The 12,862-nt window shown below is 44.5% G+C and overlaps 1 protein-coding gene across 13 annotated transcripts in view; it reads left to right on the top strand.

Annotated features, from left to right (window-relative positions):
- Window positions 1-12,862, top strand: part of LIMCH1 (LIM and calponin homology domains 1) — a 275,637-nt gene that overhangs the window by 149,469 nt on the left and 113,306 nt on the right. For all 13 annotated transcript variants that reach the window (XM_067531174.1, XM_067531168.1, XM_067531170.1 and 10 more), the window contains exon 4: window positions 9,966-10,072. In XM_067531174.1, the coding sequence (XP_067387275.1) occupies window positions 9,966-10,072 (107 nt within the window). The remainder of the gene's footprint in view (window positions 1-9,965; window positions 10,073-12,862) is intronic.

The raw sequence follows: 12,862 nt of genomic DNA, 5'->3' as shown, positions 1-12,862 counted from the left end.
CATGGAGACCGGAAGCCATGCTCTCCTGTTAAAAATCCTGCATATTTTTGAAATGCCTTTTCCTGAATGCACAGCTTGATGAGCATATATTGCAGCTTTCCCTTTTGTATGCAACTGTCCAACTAATCATGCCCTCTACACGTTACTGCCTGGAGCAGACAGGAGGTATTGGATCTCATGGGCCTGTGGGGAGAAGAGTCTGTGCAGGCACAGCTATGGAGCAGTTGTAGAGATGTGGACATGTATGATCAGATTGCATGGGCGATGCGGACAAAGGAGTAGGACAGGGATTAGCAGTAGTGCTACATGAAAGCAAAGGAACTGAGGCAGGCTTGCCAGGAGGCCAGGGAGGCCAACAATTGATTTGGTGCCAAGCCACAGACCTGCAGCTTTTACAAGCTGCATGCCATTCTTGGCAGAGACCCCATCACCACTCTGCAGAGCACCAAGGATACCTCCGAAGAGCTCGAGATACAAACCCCTGCCAGGGACAATGAGGAAGAGAAGGTGGCGGATGGGGGACATACAGCCGGGGGAGTCTGGCTATGCTGTGAGCCAGGAACTGTTCGAGGCTCCACCCCAGTCTAGTCAGTCCTGGCAGTTGAGCCTGGGCGAGGATGGGTGAGCCCAATGTAGGGGAAGGAACTTTGGGTAAGTGTGTGAATGCATTTCCCATTACAATGTTTAAATGTACAGATGGTGCCTGACCCCAGCTTAACAGGACGCAATTATTGGCTTTTTATTCATTTACTTGTACTGGCAGAGACAGCGGTAAAACAGCGATGGAGTTATCTGCTTTTCATTCCCCTGTAGAATTAGCTGGGGAGACCAGGCGGATCAGTTTATGTACACAAGGATGTCCCTTGAATCCTCCTGAGAGCTCTCAATGAAACTTTCATGGAGATGCTCTGCAATCTTCTCTCAAAGGTTTCTGAAGATGGCAGCCTTATTTCTTCCTCCACAGTAGGACACTTTCCCATGCCAATCTGCAATGACTTCAGGAACATTGCAGTAAACAGGCTAATGGCACATGGCTCTGGGCGGCTTCTGGACGCCAGCAGCAGCTGTGCTCTGTGCCTTTGATACCCTGTGGCGTGAGCTATCAGCTAAAACAACCACCGCGTGTGGGAAATAGGGCCCTTGCCCTGCACTCACTCCCATGGAAATAGTGGCCAACATTTTATTGTTTCATGCAACCAATTACCTCTTCCTTCACCCCGCACCACCTCCTGCTGGGCCTTACTCACCATGGCTGGGCTGGGGAGCTCTGCTGTGCACTGGCACTCCAAGGCTGAGGTGTCAATAAGCATGTCTTGTTCAAAACTTTAGGAGAGCAAGGGAAAGGAGTTCTGAAACTTAGCCTTCTCTTTCCGTTGTGACTTTACATAGGAGTCTTCTGTGTGCTTTATCTATAGCTGCTGGTGTTGTGACCTTGAGGGGTTCCCCCTCTGCACCTACCTGACCCTCAGAAGAGAAAGAAGATGACTAGGGAGGATATGTTCAGTGAGATCCTGCAAGCTGGTGCTTCTTAAGACTGTGAATAGAGGGTGAAAATTGCAGATGGTCTGGAGAAGGAAAGAGTGGGCAGGAGACAGGCCCAGGGGTCAAAGAGGGAGATGCACCAGCACATAATGAGGCTTCTCTAGCAGCAAACATGGATGCTGCAGACTTTGTTGATCTACAGGTTCAATATCAGAGTCGCCTCCCTTCACAGTCAGTGGAGAACTCAATTTTAACACTTATCTATGCCCTTCTCCATTCTGTGTGGCATCAGAGGCCCTACCCCTGTTACTTCATACTGGGGAACAGTGAGGACAACCACAGTTTCACATGCGCTGACCTGTGGGAGCCACAGTTCCTGTATGTGTAGCCAAGATGAACTGAAATGGACATGAATGTTCTTTCCCTTTTAAATTCTGTTCTGTTAATTTATTTCAGAAGTTTTTATTGTTTGGGAGTTTTTTAATTGCACATTGGGGGTTTTTAAAATTATTTTTGCACTGGTTTTGGTATGCAATAAAAATCCTATTTTTTGGTAAATTCATCTTTATTTCACAAGATATGCTGCAAAATGTCTGGCACTACTGACAACGCCCACTACTTGTTGCTGTTCAGGGTGACAGATCTCATAGGATCAGTGACACAGTGTAATAATTTTGCAGTGCTTGCTGTACATTCATAAATAATAGGTGCATTAACAGACAGCGTTACATTCTTCTTCAAGTAGTATCCCTGTGGGTACTCCATTGTAGGTGTTTGTATGTCCCTGTGCTTCTGATTGGAGATCTTTGGAAGCAGTATCCATTCGGCCTGCTCATGCGCTCTGCCTCCTTTGTGCTGTGCCTAGAGGCTAATTAGCGCTGCCTGGGTGAGCTACCCTCAGATTCTTCTCAACTCCCCTGGCTAGAGACTGAGCAATTAGCAGTCCATTCACAGATACTTTACTCTTTAGAAATTCGTTCTTAACTAGATTTAGTATTTGTCTTCTTAGTCTGTTAGTTTCCGTTTTTTTCTTCCCCTGTTTTAAAATTAAAAATTATTTTTTTGCTTTGCCCCTCCTTTTCTCCCCCCCTATACCTGGGGATTTCCCCCAGTAAGGGGCATAACTGGTTTACCTGAGTTGAAGAGGTGCCTCTCCTGCAGGGAGGCCATTCCTTTAATGAACGGACATTCCCACTGCGTCAATTACCTCGGCGAGGGCCACGTTCCACAGACGTGTACCTTCTGTCAGCAGTTGAAAGCCAGATCTTGAAAAAAATGGGAACTGGAATTGAAACTGCTCCTTATGGAGAGAGCTCTTCATCCTATGACTGACTCGTGCCTGGAGTTTCCCAGGTGACATGAGTCTTCTCTGCAGCCTTCCATCTCCAAGAACGGTGAGCCGAGGAGGAAACCCTTGGATTCCCGTCGTAAGGCCTCCAGAAAGAGAGCTTCGAGCCCTCACAGTGAGCCCTGAACCAGCAAGAAGAGATCCCTGGCACGTTCAGTCTTTTTGGTACCGACAGCACTGAAGGTATTTAAACACGGTACCCACAGATTGCTTGGCTCCTCTGCAACAGATACTGCTAAGCCCAAGGGCCCTATGGGCACAGGCACTGACAATCCAGCATGCATACTGGATTGTTGTCTCCCCCTACTCAGTACCAGAGCCCCAGTACTGGGCACATCTTGAGCTCATAATTCACCACCACCACCAAGCTGGTCATCTCCTCTCTCCATATTAGCGCCATCAATTTCCAATGGAGATTTGGACAAGAGGAAGTCCTCTCTTGTCACTCTCGCTAGCAACCTGGGCCTTCCCAATCATACCCTCAGTTTGAACATCAGCCTTTGTGGTATGACCAGTCATAGGCTCAGCCACCTTTTCCACATGCCTTTTCCACAGCCCCAGTGGTCCTACTAGGATCCATGGGCGGCCTCCAGGCACCAGGCCTCCTGGGATGTTGCCTTGCTCTGTTCCGTGACAGCTGGGAACACATAACACATGACAGATGGGTTTGGGAAATTATCTCCAATGGGTATTCAATCCACTTCACTTTCCTCACCCCACCTTCTGTCCCTGTCCCTCTTCAGGGACCCTTCTCACAAGAGACTGTTGGAACAGGAAATAGACCTAGGAGCCATAGAACCCATCTCTCTGCATCTCTGAGGCAAAGGTTTTTACTCTGTGTTTTCTGATCCCCAAGCAAAAGGGAGATTGGAGTCCCATACTGGACCTCAGAGCACTGAACAAATATGTCAAGGCTCAAAAATTGAAGATGGTCACACTAGCAGTGATTACTCCATCTCTGGACCAGGGAGATTGGTCAATTAGTTCTTGGCCCTCAACCTTCAGGATGCTTATTTCTACATATATATTGTATCATCCCACAAACATTTCCTCAGATTTACCCTGGGTCAGGACCTTTATCAGTACAGAGTACTCCCCTTTGGCCTCTCGTTAGCTCCCAGAGTATTCTACAAGGTCTTCTCCATAGTGGCCGCTCACCGATGCTACCCATACTTAGATGACTGTCTCTGCAAGGCTCACTTCTTTGAAGAAGCGCCATGGGCCACCCATGGAACTATGGATATATTCACAAAACTGGGCCTTACAAATCCAAAAAACAACTTTCACTCCAGTACAATGCTTGGAGTTTTTAGGGGCTGATCTCAACTCACTGCAAGCGAGACCACTCCTTCCACAACACAGATTTCACAGCCTGTCCACACTCCTAGAGACAATTCAAACCATAAGGACAGCCATACTGGGTCAGACCAATGATTCATCTAGCCCAGTATCCTGTCTTTCGACAGTGGCCAATGCCAGGTGCTTCAGAGGGAATGAACTGAACATGTAATCATCAAGTGATCCATCCTCTTGCCCATTCCCAGCTTCTGGCAAACAGAGGATAGGGACACTTCAGAGCATGGTATTCTATCCCTGCCCATCCTGGCTACTGGCCATTGATGGACCTATCCTCCATGAACTTTAGTTCTTTTTTTGAACCCTCTTATAATCTTGGCTCTCACAACATCCTCTTGCAAAGAGTTCCACAGGTTGACTGTGCGTTCTATGAAGAAATACTTCCTTTTGTTTGTTTTAAACCTGCTGCCTATTAATTTCATTTGGTGACCCCTAATTCATGTGTTATGAGAAGGAGTAAATAACACTTCCTTATTTACTTTCTCCACCCAGTCATGATTTTATAGACCTCTATCATGTCCTCCCTTAGTGATCTCTTTTCCAAGCTGAAAAGTCCCAGACTTATTCATCTTTCTTCATTTGGAAGCTGTTACATAACCCTAATCATTTTTGTTTCCAACTCCAATATATCTTTTTTGAGATGCAGCAATCAGATCTGCATGCAGTATTTAAGATGTGGGCGTAGAATGGATTTGTATAGACGCCCTCAAATGTCAGCCAACTTCTGGAGCACATGACGGCTGGCACATTTTTAATATCTCATGCCACAACTAAACATGAGGTGTCTGCAGAGGTAGTTCAGCTCAGTTTACAGGCCAAAAAAGGACAGGTTACATGACCTCTTTTGATGCCCACCATGGTAAAACGTTCCCTGGATTGGTGGAAAGACCCAGCAAACATTTGCACAGGCATCCTGTTCACACAACCACCGCTGACATTACTTCTCACTTTGGATACATCCCTCATAGGTTGGTGTGCAAATCTCAACAACCTCATGACTCAGGGCAAGTGGTCATCCGTGGAGGCAGCTCTCCACATCAACCTCCTCAAACTCAGAGCAGTTAGGAACTCTTGTATGCTCACTTTTGTCCAATGATCAGAGATACACACATGAAAGTCATGACAGACAATGTCACATGCATATACTACATATATTGTGAGGGGGGCGCCAGATTGTCCTCTCCCTGCGCAGAAGCGCTAAAGCTATGCAACCGGTGCATTTGCCACAATGTTCCTACAGCAGCAGCCTGTCTACTGGGAATGCAGAATGTAACAACGGATCATATCAGTTGCAGGTTTTCACACAACCACAATTAGGAAATTCTGTTAGTGGGGACACTGACAATAGACTTGTTTGCTACTTACTGGAACAGGAAATGCCCATGCTATTGCTTCAAGGCTGGCCTCGGTCAGCACTCCTTAGGGGACGCTCTCCTTCTTCCATGGGACAAGGGCCTTCTATACATCTTTCCCCCTACCCTCTGTTGTGAAGGTCCTGTTAAAAATAAAAAGAAAAAATGCAATCATACTGATTTGCTCCCTCCTGGCCGAAAAAGGTGTAGTACCTGTTGTAGCTGGCGACACGTCCACCAAATCCCTCTATAAACCCACTCATCTCCTCTTGCAAAGTGAAGGACACTTTCTTCAGGCCAATCTGCGGATGTTCCTGCTCAGGGCTTGGCTCCTTCATGATTCCAGTGCATAGAGAGCTCTTGCTCAATGGAGGTACAGTAGAAAATTGGCTACCGGTCATACTCTCCTACAAAAATGGAACAGGTTTCATGTTTCGTGCAATTCCAGGCACATTGCCCGGCATCTGCTACTCTCCCCATGGTGTTAGACTACGTGCTGGATCTCAAGCGGTCAGAGCTATCCCTCAGTTTGCTCAAAGTACACTGGGTGGTCATCACAGCTTTCCATCAGCAAGTAGCGGGTTTTCTCACACACAACTACAGAGATTCCTCAAGGGCATAGAAAACCCCTTTCCCCAACCCAGACATCCCACTCCAACATGGGACCTAAATCTCATTTTAAAGAGCCTGATTAGATCGCCCTTTGAACCTGTGGCTACTTGTTTGCTTACGTACCTGTTAATGAAGACAGTATTTCTGGTGGCCATCACCTTGGCAAGGAGAAGAGGGGAGATAGCGGCACTTATGGTGAACCCTCCCCCTCGCCACTGTATTCTTTCAAGACAAGGTTGCCCTCAGGCCACATCCAAAGTTATCCCCAAGGTGACCTCATCTTTTCACATGAACCAACTGATTCGCCTCCTGACCTTTGACCCCAATCCTCACCATGATAACAGGGAGGCCATACTACACGCACTGGATGTTAGAGCCCTGGCCTCCTACCTGGACAGTACAAAGGCTTTTAGGAAATCTCCTAAGCTTCTCCTTTCTAAGGTGGAAAGGTCTAAAGGTACAGCAATATCAGCCTAGAGACTCTCCAGATGGATCTCAAACTGTATTAACCACTGCTATCATGTTCCCAGTGTGGTACCTCCATCTGGAATCTGCACATACCCCATGAAGGTGGTTTCCTCCTCCTGTTGCCTTCCTCAAGAATGTCCGTATTTCAGAAATCTGCAGATCAACAACCTGGGCATCTGTGCATACCTTCGCAGAACACTATGCGATTACTTGGGACTCTGCTTTCAATACTAGCTTCAGCTCTGCAGTATTATCATCCATAACAGATTCAACTCCGAAGTCTCTACCTCCCATTGGGGATACTTTTCACGAGTCACCTACAGTGGAGCCACCCATAGGGACACTACTCAAAGAAGAGGAAGTTACTCACCTTGTGCAATAACGACGGTTCTTTGAGATGTGTGTCCCTGTGGGTGCTCCACGACCCGCCCTCCTACCCTCTACTTCAGAGTTCTTGATAGGGACTCTGCGGTAGAGAAGGAACTGAGGGTGGTTCGCCCATGCAGAGCTAATTAGCCTCAAGACAGAGCATGAGGAGGGGAGAGCACATGTGTGGGTTGAACGGACATTGCTACTAAAGATCTCCGATCAGTAGTGCAGGGACACATATATACCTACCATGGAGCATGCATGGGGGAGACATCTTGAAGAACCATCGTTACTGCACAAGGTGAGTAACTTCCTCTTCAGAAATGTACACCAAGCACCACATAGTTCCTAATACCCCCCAAAACTTCAGGGTCATGCAGGGCAGAACACAGCCCACCACGCCGCATCCATGTGACTGACTGTTAAAGTGCTCTTTCGAGACCTCCTTCAGCCATGCAGCTCCGCATTGAGCTCTTCTCATAGCTCTTGTATCTGGCTGTTCAAACTCAGCAGCTGGTCACTCCATCTCCATCTCAGTTGAATCTTTCTAAGAAATCCTTCCTTGTTGGTGTGGCATGTGCATAGCTTCATGAGCTAGGGAACGAAAGGATAGGCTGGGTCCCCCAGGATCACCATTGGCATTTCAAAATTGCCAATGGCAATCTGCTGGCTGAGAAAGAGTGTCCCTGTTTGCAGCTTTCTGAGCCATCCTGTATTGTTAAAGTTGCAAGCATCATGCACCTTCACTGTCCAGCTAATATTGATGTCAGTGAAGCATCCCCGATGATCCACCAACACTTGCATAACCGCCGAAAAGTAGCCCCTTTTTGTTGATGTTCTCTGTGGCAAGATGGTTCGTGCCAAAATAAGGATATGAATGCCATTTATCACCCCACCGCAGTTCAGGAACCCCATTGCTGCAAGTCTATCTGCTATGTCCTGAACGTTAGTGAGAATCACAATCCTGTGTAGCAGAAGACTATTAATGGCCCTACACACTTCTATGACAATGACCTCCCCTGTGAGTTTTCAAACTCCAAATGACTTTCCACCCATCAGTAGCAATCCAGCATTGCAAGCTTCCACAGAGTGATCGCGACTCATTTCTCCATTGTCAGTGCAGCTCTCATTCAGGTGTCCCTGTGCTGGAGGTCTAGGGCAAGCCCAGCACACAGGAATGTGGCCTTGTGCATCCGAAAGTTCTGCAGCAACTGCTTTTCATCCCAAACCCATATTACGATGTGACCCCACCAGCCAGTGCTTGTTTCTGAGGCCTAGAAGCAGCTTTCCACCGTTTGCAACTTTTTTGAATGCCAATAACAATCCTGAATTAGTTTTTGCTATGTCCCACGGCAATCTGCCCTTCATGAAATCATCAGGTCTCTTCCTGCTACAGTTTGTCCTGTGACTCTGCAAATACCAGAGGATCGTTTGTTCTGTGTCGGCTTACCTACATGTCTGAGGGGATATGACATTTTCACACTCCTGAGCAATGTAGCTAGATAGACCTAAGTTTTAGGTGTAGACTAGGCCTAAGAGTGCAAATTCCTGTGTGGACACCTGCAACACTCATTATAATAGTGCAGAACTGTGCAGGCTTTACACTTCTGTCATAGATGGCGAACAGTGTGAAGTGCTACGTGGGTTTGTGGGATTTTTAAAATAAGGTGTTAGTTATGGGATGGAGCAAATTGCATGATGGGAACTTGACCCCTTGCTCCCAGTCACCCCTGTTTGACTTGTTTCTGCCCCAATGTGGATTGCCAATTTCCGAAGAGAGTGTGTCAGATGATGGCAAATTGCACACTGGGATACATATTCATGGTTTTACCACACTCTGCATTGACACAAGCACTCCTGGTGAGGATATGCAGGGCTGACACAAGGAGCCAAGTCTTCACAAGTGATATACTAATTGTAGGATGACCAGTAGCAAGTGTGAAAAATCGGGACAGAGGGTCTGAGTTAAAAGATATCGATTAAGACAAAGTCTTGAATATCGGGACTGTCCCTATAAAATCGGGACCTCTGGCCACCCTAACTAACTGACAGCTTTATGCTGATGTAACTTGAATTAACTGAAGTTTGTAGTGTAGACAGGGTCTTGGTATGATGACAAAAGGGGTTTTTCCATCAGTCCATCCCCTCAAGGGATGGTAACTAGGTTGATGGAAGAATTATAGCAGTGGATACACTGGGGCTTAGGTTGGTTTAGCTACATCTCTGAGGGGGTGTGACATTTTCACATTCCTGAGCAAAGTAGCAAGATAGACCTAAGCTTTAGGTATAGACCAGGCCTAAGAGTGCAAATTCCTGTGTGGACACAGGTTTGACTGAATCAGTGCATCAATCTTGTGTAGAAAAGGCCTCAGTTGTTTGAAAAGTGCGGTGTCACATTTTCAGCTTGAGGGAAGGAGGAGGATCATTGTCTTTCCCCTCTTCCCCCCGTCCCCTCCACTTTTTTTACTGGCTAAGGATGGAAGAAGGCAGCGGAGTAATTAAGTACACTAATTAGACATAATTAGCCAGTTAATATAAACATGACAACTTTTGTAAAGCAATAGCACACTTAAAGTGGTGAATTAATATATTAAATACCTGTGCTTTTTGACTGCTTCTGAAATATGGCCATTGGCCTCAGGCCTCACAATGGATCAGAGATGTGCAGATAGCTGGCAAAATTTTAGATGGCCTATCAACTATTCTTATATATTTAAAAAATCTTGCCCTGTGATTTCTGATAGAGAACTGAATGAACATGGTGAAGTGATGGATTTCAAAGATAAAATGTATGTTTCTTTTCCTCTTTTGGAATCTTCAAACAAAGTGCAATGTTTATTGTATGATTGGCAGTATGTCCTAGATTTAATGGATTAAGTGATTGGAAATGATCCTATAGGTTAGCAACAGGAGGGGTTGATTCATTGAGATAATCTTCTGTGATAAAGAGGAGTTAAATTTTGTTTGCCTCATTTCAGGACAACACCATCTTATTCTTAAGAGGCTGCAAAGAGCTGGGGCTTAAAGAATCACAACTTTTTGACCCGGGTGACCTGCAGGACACATCAAGCAGAGTAACAGTAAAGTAAGTTCAGTACCAGCTTATGGTTAGGGCCTTATAACTGTGAATATGTGTGGTTTAATTGTAAATGTTTAAGGATGAGCAAAAAGGTCTAGAGATACTGACATTCATGTAAAGAGGAAGCACAGAAGCTAAGCTTTCAGAATCCACATTGCTGCCTAGACTAGATGTTCTGGTCAGAACCTGCTTCTTCCTCCGAGTGGGGAGTTTTTCTTTATTTTCAGTGATATAAAGCATAGTGCTTTCAAATGCTGGGGCAATGCCAATAAAAGTATTGTTCAAAGACAACCTAGGTTGATAACATTCTCTTGTGTCTATTTCATTAAAGCACTACCTGAGTTTAAAAAATTCAGTGGCTTGTTATTGCAGATTGAACAGTTTTCAAGATATTTTATAGGACTGTGATCAGTAATTTTGAACTACTAATTGAAGGCTCCTGAAAAACTGAAACGTTTCATGGGTAATGAAAGGTGCAGTCTGTTTGTTCTCCAAAATGAATAATGGATTGTAGAGCAATCTTGCAAAGTATTTCATTTGAACCTGGAACTTCTGTGTAAACTGTGGGGATGAGGAGTATCATTGCTGAGGTACTTGGTTTCTTAAACCAGATTACTGCATCCGAAAGCTTCCTGCAGCAAGTGCATTGATAATACAGTCAACAATAGTCTGTCTATTTGGCCTCCATTAAAGTAATGAGGTGTTCAGACACTAATTTTATTATCCTCCACACCTATGTGAAGCAGGGATGTATTTTTTCCATTTCACAGATGGGGAACTGAGGCAGAGGGAGAGTAAGTGATTTATCCAAGGTTACACAGGAAGTCTGTGAGAAAGCAGACTTGAAGCTAGGTCTTTTAATTCCCAGACTAGCGCCTTAGCAACTGGACCATTGTGCCTTTCAAGGATGGTCCCATGAAAAGAGATTAGGGGAATGACAGGAGTAAAAGCAAACCATCTTCTTTTAAATTTTACTAAGGGCTTGTCTACACTTAAAATGCTACAGCAGCACAGCTGCAGAGCTGCAGAATTCTTCCGTCAACCTAGTACTGTCTACCTGGGGACTCTAGATTGGTTTAACTATGTTGCTCGGGGGTGTGGATTTTTCACACCTCTGAGTGATGTAGCTGTTGACCTAATTTTCTAGTGTAAACCAATCCTTAGAATCTCTAGGAATGTAAAAGGGTGTGACAACCACATGATGATGTAAGTGTCACCATCCTGTCCACGCTTCATTGTTCATGTAGGCTGAGCTGTACACCTAACGAGAGCCACATGTTAAGTTGGTAGGGAGTCGTAGGTGGTGCCAGAGAGATTCCTCTGCCTGGAGGACCCCTGAGGACTTTGTGAACTGATTTGCCTCTTATTCAGCCTGATTTCCACTGGTGTTTCTGGCTTTTACAAAAACCTGGAGGGTTCTGCCCACTGTCGCCTAGAATATTCTGTGAGATTTTTGGAATTGATGCAGTGTTCAAACGAGTTAAATTAAAAGTTAGTAATAAACTGGAGAGCAGGGCTAGCCCTTAATTGAACATGGTGGTAGATGGATGTGCTGCTTATCAGAAAATCTTTTCTCCCCTCAACCCTTCAGAGAAACTCACCTGTGGAAATCCAACCAAAATACTTTCCCTGTACTGTCCAACTTCATGCTGAGTAACTGAGCTAGGTGCGAAAGCCAAATCCACAAGTCTTGTAGTGAAAAAAGTCCATGGCTGCTTTTGCTAAATAGACACTTTAGTAAGAAAGAGAAGGCTACTCGTCAGTCTGCAGCCATTTTGAATGTTTATTTATTGTAGCAAGGACTGTTCGTTTATTCTGTTCTACAAAATAAGATATCTTTGGTATTATTACACATGATTAAAATAATGGTAAACCCTTTTAGTTTTTTTTGTGATTTATTGCTGTGCATTTTAAATGGAATGTGCTTTAAACATATTTTTGATCATTCAGCTATACAAGTTATGATCTAATGCTTTAAAGAAATAGACTGATTCATTTAATCAGACTACATACATTTTTCATACTAAAATTGTGGTAAAAATATGAACAATATTTTTTTAGGACGCGTGTTCTGGAAGAAGGTTTTAGGAAAGAGGCAAATTATTTGAAGTTCCTTCATTTTTCAAGCTTTCAATATTTTCATAAATGTAAACAAACATTCTGGCTTTTGGCAGTTGAGTAAATTTATCACCAGAGTGGACTTGGTAGTATAAAGTGAATTGGCTTTTAATTTTATTCTGGGGGACAATCTCGACTAAACATTTGCAGTATGTTTGTTTTATTTGTACAACACCCAGAAGCGTTAGACACATTCCTTTTATGCTCATTTCTCCAAGAAGTTTCTTGTCTGAAAATAAGTTGAATTTGAAGCATAGTCATATAATTTCTCTGTTTGTGTTTTCACAACCTTGAACTTCATGTAAGTTCCTAACTTAAGACTTCCAGCCATATTGAAGGAATGCTATCCAAGAAATAGATTGACTGTGCCCGAAAAGGGTGTTAGTCTTCAGTGCGAGTGCCAAATAGACATTCACAAAACAGAACATAAATCTTCCACCACAGGTGCACTAGAGGAGACTGCAGTTCACAATATCGTTTGTACTATTGTTTCATCTCCCTTCTGGTCTCTGCATGATGTTGAGTTTCCTTGTGAGACTTGCTGTGGGGCAAGCCATGTTTGTTTAAACATTTAGGGCTAAATTTTTCCTTGGTGTATGCATGTTCGATTCCTATTAAAATCATTGGATGTTCATGAGATATTGGAGAGCAAAATTTGACTGTTTCGCTACAATAGAG

The sequence above is a fragment of the Emydura macquarii genome, unplaced genomic scaffold (assembly GCF_026122565.2).
Source record: "Emydura macquarii macquarii isolate MOO-44397 ecotype Brisbane River unplaced genomic scaffold, CSIRO-AGI_Emac_v2 contig_3128, whole genome shotgun sequence".
NCBI classification, from domain to species: Eukaryota; Metazoa; Chordata; order Testudines; family Chelidae; genus Emydura; species Emydura macquarii.
This window is presented reverse-complemented; position numbering and strand designations above follow the sequence as displayed.